This window comes from Cherax quadricarinatus, chromosome 52, assembly GCF_038502225.1.
Source record: "Cherax quadricarinatus isolate ZL_2023a chromosome 52, ASM3850222v1, whole genome shotgun sequence".
NCBI classification, from domain to species: Eukaryota; Metazoa; Arthropoda; class Malacostraca; order Decapoda; family Parastacidae; genus Cherax; species Cherax quadricarinatus.
This window is the reverse complement of record NC_091343.1, coordinates 29,561,322-29,580,714: the sequence shown is the minus strand read 5'-3', so window position 1 is coordinate 29,580,714 and position 19,393 is coordinate 29,561,322. Positions and strand designations below refer to the sequence as shown.

General features: G+C 40.5%; 1 protein-coding gene across 1 annotated transcript in view; it reads left to right on the top strand.

The window, feature by feature from the left end:
- The window catches only part of LOC128696864 (nephrin-like), a 124,379-nt gene that overhangs the window by 57,883 nt on the left and 47,103 nt on the right, over nucleotides 1-19,393 (top strand). Inside the window, exons 6-7 of the mRNA XM_070096220.1 lie at nucleotides 2,417-2,561; nucleotides 7,766-7,896. Of these exons, the coding sequence (XP_069952321.1) occupies nucleotides 2,417-2,561; nucleotides 7,766-7,896 (276 nt within the window). The remainder of the gene's footprint in view (nucleotides 1-2,416; nucleotides 2,562-7,765; nucleotides 7,897-19,393) is intronic.

The following is a 19,393-nucleotide window of genomic DNA, read 5'->3' as shown; positions in this document are numbered from 1 at the left end:
TGACCCCATAGCCTTTGAGGTATCTAGCTCTTTTAGCAGCCTCTTAACCTCTTCCTCGGTTGTATGTATTGTGTCCAACACTTGATGGTGAACCTAACCTCTCCGTCTTTCTGGAGTCCCTTCTGTCTCCTCTGCGACCACTTCTTTGAATCTCATCTTGAGCTCCTCACATACTTCTCGGTCATTTCTTGTCATTTTCCTTCCTTCCTCATCCTGATTATCTGGTCCTTGACTGTTGTTTTTCTCTTGATGGAGCAGTACAACAGGTTCGGATCAGATTTGGCTTTCGCTGCTGTATCATTTTCGTATTGTCGTTTGGACTCTCTTCTTAACTGGGCTTATTTATTTCTGGTTCTATAACTGCACTCCATATTCTCCTGGGTCCTTTGCCTTCTATACTTGTTCCTTTCTCTACCACACTTGGTTTTGGCCTCTCAACACCTTTCAGTGAACCAAGGACTCATCCTGGCCTTCTCGTTATTTCTGTTACACTTCGGTACAAACCTCTCCTCAGCTTCCTTGCATATTGTTGTCACATATACCATTATCTTATTTAATTGATTTTCCTGCCAGTGTTAAGCCCCACTGAACCTCGTGCAGGAAATTCTTTATGCGTGTATACTCCTCTTTCTTGTAGTTTGGGTTCACTTGTAGTTTAGCTTCCCTCTCCTCTTGTAACTCAACTATATATTCGAAGCTCAGAACCACGTGGTCACTGGCCCGAGAGGTCTTCCAATATCTGCACTACTCTAGGTGAATACTAGGTCCATTCTTGCTGGTTCATCCTGTTCTCTCTCCGTCTGATAGTGTCGCTAACATGCTGTTGCACGAGGTTTTCCAGTAGCACTTCCATCATCTTATCCCTAAACGTTTCTGGGCCTCCATGTGACTCCAGGTTCTCCCAGTCAGTTTCTTTGTGACTGAAGTCACCCACAATCAGTAGCTTTGCCATGCTCGCATGAGCTCTCCCGGCCATTTCACCCAGTGTGTCAATCATCGCTCTGTTACTCTCATCATATTCTTGCATTGGTCTCTTGCTGCTCTGTGGTGGGTTATATATTACTGCAGTTGCCACCTTGGAACCTCCAGACTGAAGTGTTCCTCTTATGTAGTCTCTTGCTTTTCCTCTCTATGTGTGTGTGTGTGTGTGTGTGTGTGTGTTTGTGTGTGTGTGTGTGTGTGTGTGTGTGTGTGTGTGTGTGTGTGTGTGTGTGTGTGTGTGCGCGCACGCGCTCACATATTTGTGGTTGCAGGGGTCGATTAACTGCTCCTGGCTCCACGTCTTTGCTTCTCCCTACTAGGAACACTCAACTTCTTCACTCTCTAGATTGTTCCACTTCCTATCAACTCTAAAGCTGAAAAAATGTTTCCTAACATCCCTATGACTCATTTGACTTGTTAACTTCCAGTTGTGTCCCATCTCTGAAATATTCTGTACTTGTTTTCCTTATCAAGTCCTCTCAATATTTTATATGTTGTTATGTCCCCCCTATCCCTCTTGTCCTTCAGTATTGTCAGGTTGAGTTACCTTAAACCTCTCCTCGTGGGACATACCCCTTATCTCTGGGAGTAATCATGTTGCAAACCTTTGCACTTTCTTTAATTTCTTGACATGTGTGACCAGGTGTGGGTTCAGTACTGGTGCTGCATACTCCAATGTGGGTCTGACGTACACGGTGTATAGTGTTTTGAATGACTCCTTACCTACATGTGAAAAAGCTATTCTTAGGTTTTCCAGGTGCGCATATGCTGCAGTAGTTGTTTGGATAATGTGCGCCTCAGGAGATGTGCTTGGTATGATGTTAACCCAAAGATACTTTTCCTTAAGTGAGTTTCGTAGCCTTTGACTCCCTAGGCTGTACTCCTTCTGTGGTCTTCTTTGTCATTTCCCAACCTTCATGGCATTTGTCGGATCAGTCTTGCAGCCTGTCCAGATACCCATGTAGTCTTACTTGACCCTCGTCCACTTGTATTCTCCTCATTAGTTTCACATTGTCTGTCAAGAGGGACACCTCTGAATCTATCCCTTCCGTCATGTCATTCACATATACAAGAAGCAGTACCGGCCTTAAGACTGTCACATACCAGCACACGTTGTTTCCTTCCTGTTCGGTATTCTCTGATCCATTGCAGTGTTTTCCTTGCTTTTTCTGCTTGCTCTTCTAGATTTACATCCAGTCTCTTGTGTTCTGCTGTGTCGAAAACCTTGCATTCCAAGAAGATGCAGTCTACCCATCCCTCTCTCACACACCTGTGTGTGTGTGTGTGTGTGTGTGTGTGTGTGTGTGTGTGTGTGTGTGTGTGTGTGTGTGTGTGTGTGTGTGTGTGTGTGTGTGTGTGTGTGTGTGTGTGTGTGTGTGTGTGTGTGTGTGTGTGTTTATGAGTGTGTGTGTTTAACTTCTTCTCTCCTAGACAGACGGCGAGCAATGGGAATGTCACACTTAGTAAAGTACTACTGGTTCCTAGACACACTGACGGAGGCAAGTTACTCAAGTGTGTGGCAGTGTCTCCTGTTATAGAACACCAACCTCTGCATGACCAATGGAAACTCGACGTCCAGTGTGAGTTGACACTCTTGTTCATACATACACAAAAACTCTAGTCCACACAACTGCAGACACCCACACACAGCCACACAGACTATCCCCCATACAAATACACTTGCATCACACCACATCTCACACATACATACAAGCGTTAATGCACACACACTCAGGGGCATGGTGAAGTGAGAGAGAGAGGTGAGCTGCAGCTGCTGAGGCAAAGGTACTAATCCTGGAGGAGGAACTGAAGGAACTAAGTGGGAAATGGAGCCAAGGAGTAAGAGGGGCAAAGATCTTTGTGCAGCAACAGCAACGGCCAACAAGAAAATTGTTGGAAGGAAAGAGCTAAGAAAACCTTTGCAGAAATTATATCAGACAGCTGGTAGGTGCGGGAGATAATAAGGGAAACACCAGGGGAAAGGAAATTGGAAGAGGAGAGAGATAAAAATCACTGATTACACTGTGTAACATTATTTTTGCTCCTGGGAAGTGTTATTTTCCAACTCCTTTTATTGCAAAACAATAGAAAATGCCCATTCCTTTTAAACTTTGCTTTTGTAGCTTACAGGATGAATTTTTCACACAAAAAAATGGCTAAATTTCAATAGTTTTTGCTAGATTTGATGTAAAACAAAAACATATAATATAAATAGAATTTACATAAAATAAAATTTACAAAAAAATTATTTTAAACTTTCCGAAACATATTTACAAAGTTAAAACTGAGCAGTTTTTCTATATTTTCGAGCATGCAACAAATTACTTTCCCGTTTAAGCTCCCAAATGTTGTCTCCCATCATGTTTTCGTTATAAGATCCCTGATATCTGTATTCAAAGTCAGTTATATCTTGGTGGAAGTGCTCCCCTTGCTCTTCTGAGTATGCTGCCATATTCTCTTCGAAATTATCAAGATCAGTATCAAGGATATGGACCTTAAGGGACATCCTACAGCCCATCTGACCATAGCTTTTTACCAAGGTCTCAACAAGTTCCACATAATTGTCAGCCTTGTTGTTGCCCAGAAAGTCTTGTGCTACAGCAACACAACTCTGCCAGGCTTCCTTTTCCTTCTCTGTGAGAATCTTTGGATATTCTGAGTACTCCATGATTTTCCTGACTTGTGGTCCAGTAAAAATGCCAGCCTTCACCTTGGCCTCTGATAGCTTGGGAAAGAAGTCTTGAAAATACTTTAAGGCTGCAGACTCTGTGTCAGGAGCCCTAGTTTGATGTGTAATGGAGGGACCAGAACCTTTAGAGAATCCACCATTGGTTTATGTTTGATATTATGTCCTCATACTGAGAACTCAGTCTTCGAGGCCGGTACTTCCTCTGGTAATGTGCTGCTCTGTCTCTACTATCCCAATGACAGAGATAACAAGAAAACTTGGTAAAACCTTCTTGGAGTCCCATCAAAAATATCACCATATTTATCATAGTTCCCTGCCATATTTATCATAATTCAAATCTTCCAGAAGAAGTGTGACACTGATGTAATCCTACTTAAGATGCACTGAATGAGCCAAGTGAAGAGATAGATACTTGAGGAGGAGCCGTCAATGAAGAGTCGCCACTAATCTGCATTGCATGCAATTCCAATTGCATCAAACAGGCCTAATACATAATTACAGTAGCACATCCTGTCTTCATTAGTGAAGAAGCTTGAGAAATGTTGGTGACGTTTTCTTTGGCTAGTCACCTGCAAACTTTCATCCACCAAGTCCCACTCCTTGAACCTTGAAATCAAAAGTTCAGCATTTGAGTTTGTCAAACCAAGATCTCTGATAAGGTTTGGACAGTAGGGATTCCTCCCAACAGCTGCATCTGTGAGATCATAGTCTTATTCACTATGTTCTTCATTTTCTGATTTGCTGCTTTCTTCTTCTGACGGTTGACTTCTTTCTGGAGGTGTAGGTACAGGAAGATCACCACTGTGTAGTACTGGTGCAATGGAAGAGCGAAGGTCTGGATAAGAAATAGCAGGTGCATTTTTCCCAGTTCGGTGTTTGGAAGAATCCACCAGACAGAAGCAGCAGTTGGTTGAGTGATCAGTGGGTTCACACCATATTCTTGGAACACCAAACTTCATGGCTCTTTTCTCCTCTATATCATCCTGTAAAAGAACAAAAGAATTAGTTTCTGTTACATTTCACTTAAAAAATGTTCCTATTCAAGATTTTACTCTTCATATAACTAATGACTTTCTTACCTTCCAATGTTTTCTTACAATGTCCACAAGCAACATGAGGCGCTCAGGTCTTGTCTTGGTCCACAACTGACATGACAAAATGTGCTTTGTAAGCTTCACACTTTTTTTTAGATGCTGTTACAGAGAACTTCTTTGCTCTTGTCTTAATGAATTGACCACATATGTAGCAGAATGTATCTGGAGAATGATTGCAGCCTCTTGATGCTATTTCACTTCATCTGATGTGTCTTCTCAGGTAGCCAGAAATGAACTGAATGATGGTTTGTGAGCCGCTGCTTTTATATTTGCCAAGCAAAGCCATAGAACATAATAGTTCTATATCAGTCTTTCTTGAAACTGTTCCAGAAGATACCTGACCACAAAAACAAAGTTCTGGGGTCAAAATTCCATTTTTAAATTTTGTTTAGTTATTAAGAATTGGGAAATGATGTTTATTTCCCAGGAACACGACGAAAGTGAAATTTTGTTACACAGTAATTTATTCACTGGCTACAGGAAGCTGAAGGGAAGACCTATGACAAATTACGAGAGGCAAAGGAGACAGAGATTCAAAGTATCATCCTAATAATAATGGAGATGATATGTCCCTGTTATCAAATTTTCAGAGACTTGGGAGTTGTGTGAGAAACATCACCCAGATAAATTTACACTCATAACAGAAATCATGTCAAACAGGATTATGCAGCAAAAACTACGATAAAAGGACACAGAAATGTTGCTGGATGTATTTCATCTGAGGCAGAAGAAAGTGAAGAGAGCAACTGAGAGAGAGACAGAGACAGAGACAGAGAACAAACACCAGAGGCAGCAAAGAAAGGTCATACACTGACAGTCATGGAAACTCAGCCTACAGAGGACTTCCAAGATTCCTGGTGAGGGTAGAAACATTTGGCGTGTTTCCTTACACCGGTTGTCTATGTTCACTCATCAGTAAAATGTATACCTGGGTGTTAGTCAACTGGTGTGGGTCGCATCCTGGGACAAAACTGACCTAATTTGCCCGAAATGCTCTGCATAACAAGCGGCTTTCTATGAGGTAGTATGTCATTGATGTCAGGTATGGTCTGTATACTTTGTACATGTACTTGTAGAAATAAAGATATTATAAAATCATACTCCATATCCACAGTCTCCATTCCCCCAGCACAAATACCATCCTCATAACAGCCTCTCACAAAAAGTCATCCTGCCATCGATACCTCTTACCCGCCGGGTTCAATCCCGGCCGGGGGTATGGTTTCCTTCCCACAACTCTGACCCATGAACAAGGGCCAGTGATCCGAGAACCTATGAACTGGCGGCAGAGTGCACCAGCAGTATTGGACACAGTATACCCAACCGGAAAAGAGATGAAGAAACTAGTGGGACCAGATAATATATCTTTGTGGGCCACAGAGAGAAGCAGAGTCACTGCGTAAAATGCTAGCAACAATCTTTAACAAGTCTATCGGAACAGGTGTGGAAGAGAGCAAATGCAGTCCCAGTTTTTAAGAAGCGAGACAGACAAGCAGTACTGAACTACAGACGAGTGTCACTGACTATATAGTAAGTAAAATCATGGAAAAGATTATCAGAAGAGTGGTGGAACACTTAGAAATGAATGGGTCCATTCATGACAATTAGCACGGCTTCAGGGATATAAAATGTTGAGTACTAAACTAATGGAGTTGTATTCCAGGATGACAGAAGTAAGACAGGAGAAAGAGGCCTAGGTAGATTGTAATTTCAGTGATTGTAAGAAGGCTGTTGTAACACTACCGTGCAAAAGACTGGTATAAAAGAGGGAGGAGACGGGAACAGCGTGTAAAGCACTGATAGGAAGGAAATAATGACTGATGTTGCGTGACGAGGAGTTGGAATGGGTACATGTAATGAGTGGAGTTCCACATGGGTCAGTCCTAGGACCACTACTGTTTCTTGTATTCATGAATAACCTGACAGAACGTATAGAGTCAAATGTATCGCTGTTTGCAAACGATACGCAACTAATGTAGAACAGACTAATCCCAGAGTAGATGGGTATGAGGTATGAGGAGAGATTAGCTAAGTTGAGCCTGATGACAATAGATAACAAAATTTCCAGGGGAGACATAATAATAACGTACAAAATGATCACAGGAATTTATATAGTTAATTAGGACAGGCTGTTTGAGACGGTGAGATGGAAGATAAATGCACTATTGAGTCACGAAGATACGAGAAAGTATTTCTTCAGTGTGAATGGTTAAGAAGTGGAATGGAAATAGATGGATGGTTTCTCAAGATAATGTTAACGGATGTTAGGTACCTATCTAGCCAGGTCAAAAGGTTTCTCACAGCCAGCATCATTAAGTCCAACGCCACATTCTAATAATTATGCACATTAATTTCTTAATTCTGACTCCTTCTTCAAACAAGAATTTGTTCATACGCTCAGAGTTAAAAATAAAGCCTACAACATCGGCTTTCCATGAACACTCATCTTAAACGTTCGACTTCACCATCTTGGTATTCTTATTTCTACACCTTACTCATACGTCTAGCCACGTATCTCATACCTCAGAAGTTTCCTCTATTTCAATCCTATTCCTGTTACCTCATCACACAATCTCAATCATTCCATTTACAAAATAACCACAATGTTAATAATGCCTCTCATCCCCTCCTATCACTCCTCCCTTCCCAAAACATTACACACTGTTATTTCTGACTCACATCTGAAATTAGCTGATGAAGAAATGAGGTTGTTCATGCTGAGTGACTCTCATTAATTAAATACTTCATTTAAATAATAATCTCCCCACTGACATAACCCAATGTCAGCTGTCAGTGCGGCTGAACACGCTCGATCTTCTCTTAAGAAATAACACTTGAAACAGACGATATTTTGAAGATCTCGGATCATTTTCAGATTTCGATGTTGATACAAAACGTATTAAAACCGTGTCCAGTTTAATCTCTAATATTTAAGCTAGCTTAAAGTTCTTTAGTCCCTGGTGTTGTTACTCCCATGTTATTCTCCCACTTCTCTATACAGACACTCCGCAGGTGCACCTTGCGATAGGCAGCAGCCTGAGTGCAGACAAGATAAAGGAAGGTGACGATGTCTACTTTGAGTGCAATGTCAGAGCTCATCCCCACGTCTACAAAGTCCTCTGGTACCATAACGTAAGTCTAAATTACTGTATTCAAACACGGAAAATACACGCCTTGTAACATATTTATTACGGTAAGTAAATAAATTCTGGCACTTAGGGGTAAAAACCTTGTCTAGAGGCATTTAAAATATTAAAAAAGAATATATCAACCTAATTCCAACCTTGTTTATTCACTAAACTAGATGGTCAGTACTTATTTTAATTATCAGAATGCGCAGTCAAATTCACTTTAAAAAAAAAAAATTAGCTATGTTAATTAATAGTAAAATTATATATACAACATACAACCTAACCTCTACAATATTCTGTACCTGGTACAGGTACACACCAGTGTACCTGTACCAGGTACAGAATATTGCCTAGACCCACTGTACAGTGTTATTGGTTAGTACATGCTAAAAGGCCGGCGGAAGGCCTTTTAGCATGCAAGCAAAAAACCTGACTAGTACTCTCCAAAACAGGCCATCCATACGCAGTAAAAAAAAAAAAAAATAACACATGGACTAAACACTCCGAAAATACCACCTACACTATGACATCATACGACGTCTTGTTCCAGCCACCGCTCTTCCAGTACTGACTACACACCTCTCCTCTTCTGTCCTGTCCTGTTTACACTGAATAATAAGGACTAATACGCGTCCGGTGTCGGAACAAATCCCTCCACTGACATTATTTAATGGACTGTTTTTTTATACACACAATTTCTACAATGCCCTCCGTAAAACATACACACACACACACACACACACACACACACACACACACACACACACACACACACACACACACACACACACACACACACACACACACACACACACAAAACACTCTCAAACTAACATTAGTGTACATAGCCCCCTTCGATCTATAAAAAATTGCTTGAGATAATATATATATATATATATATATATATATATATATATATATATATATATATATATATATATATATATATATATATGTCGTGCCGAATATGTAAAACTGGTCAATTAGCAAGAACTCATTTAAAATTAAGTCCTTTCGAAAAATTTCTTTTATACATTTAAAGATATATTTTTTCATTAATGTTAATGCAAAAATTTTTAATTTTGCTCCAAAAGAATCTTAGAAATCTTACCTAACATTATTATAACAAGAACAATTTATTTTAGCCTAACCCAACTAAATATATTTTAGATTTGTTTACAATTTAATACTAAACAAACACAGTGAAACATATTTTTTTCGTTAGGTTCAGAATGATTTTGGTGAAATTATTGCATACACAAATTTTCACTTGTCCTATATGGCAAGATGAGCGTTGCTATTTAAGCCAAGATCGCAAGTTCTGCCTATTCGGCACGACATATATATATGTATATATGTATATATGCAATAAGATCACAGTAAACAGGTGATTTTAAAATATGCAAAACAACCACTGTGAAAGAGTAGTGAAATTCCAAGCGCTTTCGTGACTACTCACATTGTCAAGGAACTATGAAAGTAATACAAACAAAGGAAGGCAATTAAAGGGCTTAGACTACACCTCACAGTCAACTCCCACAACAAAGAAACACCTGACGCGCGACAATACCGGACTCATAAGAAAAGAGGAACACTGCAGTAGGTCCGCTGGTCCAACTAGACAGGTCCTCCCGACAACCCACTAACAAATTATTCTGCCCAAGAAATAAGGTTTATTATTTGTCCAATGTATTATTAAACTCTAACCAAATTTCATTAATTATAAATGAATCTAATTTATATAAACCTAAAGAAATATTCATATTAATTTCCTAACTGCTTTTTATGAAACAAGATTCAATTATATTTCTGTCGACCATGGACTTGCTTGATACAACTTTCTCAACTTTTTGAAAATCTATTGGATGGTTAAAATCTCTCTCATGAATAAATAGAGCATTGGAATCTTATCCGGTTCTAATGCTATATTTATGTTGTTTTAATCTTAGTTCGAGATTTTTACCAGTTTGACCGTAATAAACTTCATCGCAAATTTTACAAGGAATCTTATAGACACATCCATCAGCATTTTGGGGGGAATTCTTTATCAAAAGATTTTTTGCTGTATCAAGATTTTTAAATACAACTTTAATATTAAAAGTCTTAAGAAGAGAAGGCATATCAACCAAGTTTTCATGGTAAGGGAGAACCAACATATTTTTAGTTGAATAAGGTTGTTGTCCCTTTTTGGATTGTAAAAAGTATTTCTAGCAATTTTAAATGATTTATCAATTACATTTCTCGGGTATTTCAGATCAATGGCTATTTCATAAATTTTGGATATTTCTTCATCTATGAACTCTGCACTACAAATACGTAAAGCTCTCAAAAACATTGATGAGAAAACAGACAGTTTAACTTTATCTTGATGGGAAGAATAATAGTGTACATAGGAACAGTTATTTGTAGGTTTTCTGTAAATTTTAAATTTGAATTCATTATTACCCTTAATATTTAAAACATCTAGAAAAGGCAATGAGTTATTTTCTTCAAACTCAACAGTAAATTTTATAGAATGGGCTAAGCTATTTAATTTTCCAAGGAAATGGTGTATATCTACATTCTTGGGCATAAGACATAAAATATCATCAATATATCTGAACCATTTTGCTCTATTAGGGAGGATTGTGTTAAGCAATCTTGTTTCAAAAAATTCCATGTATAGATTACTAAGAACAGGTGAAAGAGGATTTCCCATTGCCATACCAAATTTCTGAGTGTAAAACTTATCATTAAAAACAAATTTTGCTTCAACAATACAAAGTTTAGAAAGTTTAATGATAGTAGGAACTGGCAATGATAAATCATAATTAACGAGTTCTTCAGATAAGAAACTTAATAAATCATCAACAGGAACTTTCGTAAACAAGGAAGTAACATCAAAACTAACAATGTTATAAATATTTAAGTAAGTCAAGGAGCTTAATTTATCAACTAAATCTAAGTTGTTTTCAACACTGAAGTTAGAAATTTTAACGACAGTAGGGCTCAAAATGTCAACACACACACACACACACACACACACACACACACACACACACACACACACACATATATATATATATATATATATATATATATATATATATATATATATATATATATATATATATATATATATATATATATATATATATATGCAAGGAATTCGCAAGAACAGGCGAAATATACACAAACACTGATCTCTGGCTGAAGGAGACTCGAACCTAAGAACAAGGTACGCAGTGCTTTACCAATCTACTCACACTGGACCAATACCTTGGAGTCCAGCTTGCGCTAGACTTTGATCCAAGGCAGCCAGCTTTCAGGGAGAAGGCTTACAGCTTTTCATCTCATCCCCTGCATGCATCAGCCTTACTAGAGATATTAATGCAAGGAATTCGCAAGAGCAGGCGAAATATACACAAACATTGATCTCTGACTGAAGGAGACTCGAACCTACGAACCTTGGAACAAGGTACGCAGTGCTTTACCAATCTACCCAAACTGGACCAATACCTTGGAGTCCAGCTTGCGCTAGACTTTGATCCAAAGCAGCCAGCTTTCAGGGAGAAGGCTTACAGCTTACTGCGTAACTTGTTCCAAGGTTCGTAGGTTTGAGTCTCCTTCAGCCAGAGATCAGTGTTTGTGTATATTTCGCCTACTCTTGCGAATTCCTTGCATTGTTAATATCTCTAGTAAGGCTGATGCATGCAGGGGATGAGATGAAAAGCTGTAAGCCTTCTCCCTTAAAGCTGGCTGCCTTGGATCAAAGTCTAGCGCAAGCTGGTCTTCAAGGTATTGGTCCAGTGTGGGTAGATTGGTAAAGCACTTCGTACCTTGTTCCAAGGTTCGTTGGTTCGAGTCTCCTTCAGTCAGAGATCAGTGTTTGTGTATATTTCGCCTGCTCTTGCGAATTCCTTGCATTGTTAATATCTCTAGTAAGGCTGATGCATGCAGGGGATGAGATGAAAAGCTGTGTGTGTGTGTGTGTGTGTGTGTGTGTGTGTGTGTGTGTGTGTGTGTGTGTGTGTGTGTCGTGTGTCGTGCCGAATATGTAAAACTGATCAGTTAGCAAGAACTCATTTAAAATTAAGTCCTTTCTGAAATTTTCTCTTATACGTTTAAAGATACATTTTTTTCATTAATGTTAATGTAAAAAATTGTAATTTTGCTCCAAAAGAATCTTAGAAAACTTACCTAACCTTATTATAACTGCAATTTATTTTAGCCTAACCCAACTAAATATATTTTAAATACGTTTACAATAACTTAGTACTAAACAAACACAATCAAATATATTTTTTTCGTTAGGTTCAGAATGATTTTGGCGAAATTATTGCATACACAAATTTTCACTTGTCCTATAAGGCAAGATGAGCGTTGCTATTTAAGCCAAGATCGCAAGTTTTGCCTATTCGGCACGACATACATGTATATTTAACAAGTCAGCCGTCTTCCACCGAGGCAGGGTGACCAAAAAAGAAAGAAAATCCCCTGAAAGAAAATACTTATATCATCATTCAACACTTTCACCACACTCACACATAATCACTGTTTTTGCAGAGATGCTCAGAATACAAAAGTTTAGAGGTGTATACGTATAAAAATATTCAACATATCCCTCCAAACTGCCAATATCCCAAACCCCTTCTTTAAAGTGCAGGCATTGTACTTCCCATTTCCTATATAAAATAACCGGTTTCCCTGAATCCCTTCACTAAATATTACCCTGCTCACACTCCAACAGCTCGTCAGGTTCCAAATATCATTCATCTCCATTCGCTCCTAACATGCTCACGCACACTTGCTGGAAGTCCAAGCCCCTCGCCCACAAAACCTCCTTTACCCCCTCCCTCCAACCCTTTCGAGGACGACCCCTACCCCACCTTCCTTCCCCTACAGATTTATATGCTCTCCATGTCATTCTACTTTGATCCATTGTCTCTTAATGACCAAACCACCTCAACAATCCCTCTTCAGCCCTCTGACTAATACTTTTAGTAACTCCACACCTTCTAATTTCCACACTCCGAATTTTCTGCATATTATTTACACCACACATTGCCCTTAGACAGGACATCTCCACTGCCTCCACCTGCCTCCTCGCTGCAGCATTTACAACCCAAGCTTCACACCCATATAAGAGTGTTGATACCAATATTCTTTCATACATTCCCTTCTTTTCCTTCATAGATAACGTTGTCTCCACATATACCTCAACGCACCACTCACCTTTTTTTTCCCTCATCAATTCTATGATTAACCTCATCCTTCATAAATCCATCCACTGACACGTCAACTCCCAAATATCTGAAAACATTCACTTCTTCCATACTTCTCCTCCCCAATTTGATATCCAGTTTTTCTTCATCTAAATCATTTGATACCCTCTTCACCTTAGTCTTTTCTATGTTCACTTTCAGCTTTCTACGTTTACACACACACCCAAATTCATCCACTAACCTGTGCAATTTTTCTTTAGAATCACCTATAAGTACAGTATCATCAGCAAAAAGTAACTCTGTCACTTCCCGTTTTGTATTTGATTCCCCATAGTTTAATCACACCTCTCTTCCGAACACCCTAGCATTTACTTCTTTTACAACTCCATCTATAAATATATTAAACAACCATGGTGGCATTACACATCCCTGTCTAAGACCTATTTTTACCGGGAAATAATCTCCCTCTTCTACACACCCTAACCTGAGCCTCATTGTTCTCCTAAAATCTCTTTACAGCATTTAGTAACTTACCACCTATTCCGTATACTTGCAACATCTTCCACATAGCTCCCCTATCCACTCTATTATATGCCTTTTCTAAATTCATAAATGCAATAAAAACTTCCCTACCTTTATCTAAATACTGTTCACATATATGCTTCAATGTAAACACGATCTACACATCCCCTACCCACTCTGAAACCACCTTGCTCATCCGCAATTCTACGTTCTGTCTTACCTCTAATTCTTTCAATAATAACTCTACCGTACACTTTTCCTGGTATACTCAGTAAACTAATTCCTCTATAATTTTTACAATCTCTCTCATACATTTATTAAACAAAAATACCAACCACTCCAACACTATATCCCCCCCTGCTTTTAACATTTCTGTCATGATCCCGTCACTTCCAACTGCTTTACCCCCTTTCATTCTACGTAATGCCTCACGCACCTCCCCCACACTTACATCCTGTTCTTCTTCACTCCTAAAAGATGGTATACCTCCCTGGCCAGTGCATGAAATTACTGCCTCCCTTTCTTCGTCGACATTTAAAAGTTCCTCAAAGCATTCTCGCCCTCTACCACCATATAACACCTAGGGTGTTAATTGAGGATTCCTAGCCTCGGAGAAGAGAATAAAAGTACTTCAGGGAAAAAGGTTACTCCCAGTAGTTTGATTATTTTCTGTCTCTGCTTCCTTCTAAATACGTATATGAATATTAAAAAAAAGCTAGATTCATTGGAAGTGAAAACTAACTTTCTATCCAATGGAACACAAATAGTACTGGCCAACAGAGTTAAATAGGAAGCTGCCATAGTGAAAAGCTCTGTTCCACAAGGCACAGTACTCGCCCCCATCCTGTTCCTCATCTTCATATCATAGAGATGTAATCTACAGTAGCCTGTTATCCTTTGCAGACGACACTAGGATCTGCATGAGACTGTTATCTATTGAGGAAACGGATAACCTCCATGAAGATATAAACCAAGTTTTCCAATGGGTAACAGACAACAATATGATGTTCAATGAGAACAAATTCCAGCTACTCCGTTATGGAAAACTGGAGGAGATGATAACTAGAACAGAGTATGAACTATGATCATACAATAGAGCGGGAAAAAAGTGTGAGGGACCTGGGAGTGGCAATGTCTGAGGATCTCATTTTCAAGGATCACAACAGTGCCACGATCACAACTGCAAAGAAAATGATAGGATGGATAATGAGATCGTTCATAAACAAGTGATGCCAAGCCAATGATGATCCTTTTCAAATCATTTGTTCTCTCTAGGCTGGAATACTGCTGTACATTAACATCTCTGTTCAAAGAAGGTGAAATTGCAGAATTAGAGTGTACAAAGAACCTTTATTGCACATATAAGTTTCATCAAACACCTCAACTACTGGAAACACTTGGAAGCACTTGACTTGTACTCACTGGAACGCAGGCGAGAGAGATATATCATAATCTAAACTTGGAAAATCCTAGAAGTAATCGTCCCGAATCTGCACACAGAAACCACTCCCTAAGGAAATAAAAGACTGGGCAGGCGATGCAAAATACCCCCAGTGAAAAGTAGGGGCGTAATTGGTACACTTAGAGAAAGCACCATAAGTGTCCGGGGCCCAAGACTGTTCAGCAGCCTCCCACCAAGCATAAGAGGAATTAACAATAGGCCCCTGGCTGCCTTCAAGAGGGAGCTGGACAGATACTTAAAGTCGGTGCTAGATCAGCCGGGCTGTGGTTCGTACGTTGGACTAAGTGCGGCCAGCAGTAACAGCCTAGTTAATCAGGCCCTGATCCACCGGTCGCGGGAGCGTTGATCCTCAGAATACCCTCCAGGTAGACTCCAGATATACTTTCCTTGCTATACTGTCCAATCAGAATTAACACAAGAGAGTATGTTTCTTGTTATTCAGCTGTAACTAGAAGTCGTAATGTTCCCGACTTGTAGACCAAGTGGGGCCCAGGTTTTCTCTTAATTTTCCCGCATGAAGAAATGAGTAATTACTCTCGTTTAACCCTCATTGTGTAGTTGGTCAAAAATTCTAGCGAGAGAGCCATTGATGGAGATGCCTTGTACACTTGTGGTTTTAATAAAGCTATTTGCGAGGAAGGAAGAGTCCACTAGCCCCTTCTGGGAGGGCTAAGCCCCTCAGAGGGCTGAAGGGAGCTGAGGGTTGAGAGATACACCCCCCCTTGTTACTGGAGATTTTCTCCACACCATGTGAAAACTTAGCATACTCAAGCAAGCAGTCGCCATCATCACGCATCCTGCCGGCTTCCAGCCTGCAGGACTTCAGGTCTCTACAACTCACACAGGCTAAACACAAGTCCAATATGACCATAAATATAAACCCCAAAACGACCTATGGTCTGAGAATATTAAGATAATAGTAAAGAGAACTTCAACGTGGCTCAGTGATACAGCCTCCGCTAGTAACTCTCCAGTGACGCTAATTACGTCACTCCCAAGTGATCGTAATACATGTTCATCTAAAGAGCTGACGTTATTTATACTATTATGGAACACTTTTTCCTTAAAATATTACAATATATTGCAACATTGCCTGCATAACACACACACACCCTCTCTTCACTCTTTCCCCTCTCTCCCCACTCTTCTCTCTCTCTCTCCCCTCTTTTTTTTTTTAAGACAGGGTTTGACAAGGTTAAGGATCCCTAGCTTTATTGACAAGCTATTTACAGGTTAAGGATTCCTAACTTTATTGGTAAGCTAAGAGCTGTTACCTACATCAGCTCATTTGAAAGCATTTTTATTGTTATGAGACATACAAGTAGGAAACAGGATGAAGTTGGAGCCATCGGTGGGCCAGCATTTTCATTTGATCAGCTGACTTATCTCGTTGACATCATTATGCTGTACGAATGTGTTCCATACTTGAGTCATCCTGGGTATGTATGATCTCAGATGGAGTGATGTTCTGGAGAAGGGTACAGCCAAAGTGAAGTTGCTGCTTTCTGCCCATCTTGTGGCATAAAAGCTTGTTTCAGGCTGTCCTCCAAGTGGATCCAAATGTGGTACTCTGACAATATTGGCCTTGTACATAACAGTAAGGCCACCCACATCCCTCCTATGTTGAGGGCTCTGCTGAAATGACAGATCTATCCTGGATGGGTCCAGGTGAGAGATGAGACGTCTTGCTCTGTTCTCTACTCTGTCAAGCAGCCGCAAATGAGAGGGGGGGGGCAAGCAAAATAAGAAAGTGGAGCTTACTCAAGGTGTGAGCGTACTTGTGCCTCGTACAGAATCTTGCAACCCCTACTGTCAAGCAGATGCGAGCTAGGGCGAAGTGCTGTAAGCTTCCTGGCTGCCTTGTTTGCAAGATTTACAACATGGTTCTTCATGGTCAGTTTGGAGTCAAATTTCACCCCAAGGATATCAACTTCTTCTCCAGGTGCCAACACCCTCCCATTCATCCTTACTATTGCACCAGCATTGCCATCATGGTGCCTAGAGACGATCATTTGCGTTTTCTCAGGTGCAAATGTTGCTTGCCATCTATTTCCCCAAGCTGATATCGCTCTCAACTGGTGATTGATGTAGCTTAGAGCAGATGGCATTTCTTCTCTTGGATAAGTGAATGTCAGTGTACAGTCGTCTGCATATGCATGTGATTCTGGGATGAGATGAAGAAGGTCGTTGAAGTAGACATTCCATAACAATGGACCCAGCATGCTTCCTTGTGGAACACTTGCCCCAATAGGATGTCTTGCTGATTCTGTTCCATTGAGAACTACACTTAGAGATCTACCATGAAGGTAATCACTGAGGAGACATAACGAAGAGCCTGCAATTCCCAGTGCTTGAAGTTTTGCTAAGAGGCCCTGGTGCCACACCCGGTCGAAAGCATCATGAAAGCAATGTCTTTTCCCTTCTCACTCTCCCCCTCTCTCCTACCTTTTCCTTCTCTCTCTTTCTCTCTCTCTCTCTTGCTCTCTCGCTCCCCCCTTTTCCCTTCTCACTCTCCCCTTCTCTCTCTCCTTCTACCTTTCCTTTCTCTCTCTTTCTCTCTCTCTCTCACTCTTCTCTCTTTCAAAAAAATGAAAAAAGAAAGGGAAGAAAAGGGAAAAAAGAACAAAAAAAGAAAAAAAAAATGGTGGGGACTCGAAGGATCCAGGGATCAGGTGAGAAGGGTTCTCGTAGGGAGACTTTGATGGAGGGGCAATGGAAAAGGATGGAACAAGAGTGGGAGAGAAAATTAGAGCTTTCTGAAAAAAATGGAGACAGAGCTTTCTGTGAAACTAGAAAAGAGGTTGGAGAATGAGAAGAATAATTGGGAGGCACAAGTCGAAACTGCAGTAGCCAGGATAAGGTCCTAGAAGATGAGGTAAACAAGCTGAAGCGAGTTACAGGGAAATTGACCAGAGAAGACACAGCATATGAAGCTGAGAGGCCGAACAGGAAGGAAGGAGATATGAATTATGCTAAGGTCATATCAGCCTGCCAAGAAGAGCCAAGGAATGAAAGGGGAGAGCAGCTAGGTACAGATGGAGAGGGTGATAGGTCAAATGCAAAGGCACAACCATGCTACCAAGAGCCACTGGAAAAAACAAGGGAGAAAATGACCATGTACAGACAGCAACCAGAGTCACAGAGGGAGAGGCAATGGGAGGAGGAAAGGGCAAAATCAATGTTTATCCATGGGCTTCAGGAGAAAGAGGAAAGGACACACACTGAAAGATGGCAGGCAGAAAGAAAGAAGATTGAGATCATCACAGAAATAGGTGAAGAAGACATGGACGAGATTGCAAATTTTCAGAGAATAGGGGGGTACTTGAAGGGGAGAAAACGACTGATCAAGTTGATTTTCAGGACAGAAACAGTGCAGAACAGGATCCTCCAAGAGAAACCATGGTTGAAATACTCGGAAGGGTACAAGAGGGTGTTCCTAGACAGAGACAGAACACAAACAGAACGACAGCAGCCGAGGGAGAGGACAAAAAAGCGAAAGGAGCTAGGAAAGGAGACAAGGATGGAACCAGCAAAGGTCAATATGAGCAGGACAGAGCAGCAAGGGCAAGTACACAAAGAACCATCCACAGAACCCCACAACCATCCCAACACTACAATCTACAATCCATACTCACACCTTCCACCCAACACCCAGCTATAGAATCCCACAGTATTCTACCAGGTCTCCCACCCTCACAAGCCACCCAAACCACAGTGTTGGAGAGGAAACTGAAGGTATGGTACACAAACACTGATGGAATAACAAATAAGTGGGAGGAGTGGCACGAAAGAGTCAAAGAAGGCATCACCAGACATCATAGCTCTCACAGAAACCAAGCTTACAGGTATGATAACAGATGCCATCTTTCCAACAGGATACCAGACCCTGAGGAAAGACAGAGGGAACAAGGGGTGGAGGAGTGGCACTGCTGATCAAAAACCAATGGAATTTTGATGAGCTGGAGAGAGGAGACAGCACAGAAGCAAGCGATTACATAGCAGGAATGCTTCACTCTGGAGGTCCCAAAATGGTAATTGCAGTGATGTATAACCCACCACAGAACTGCAGGAGGCCAAGGCAAGAGTATGATGAGAGCAATAGAGCGATGGTTGACATGCTGGCTGCAGTTGCCAGAAAAGCTAATGCATGCAGGGCAAAGCTCCTGATCATTGGTGACTTTAACCACAAGGAAATCGATTGGGAGAACTTGGAGCCACATGGGGGCCAAGATACATGGAGGGCTAAGATGATGGAGGTGGTACTGGAAAACTTCATGTACCAACACATAAAGGACACTACAAAAGAGAGA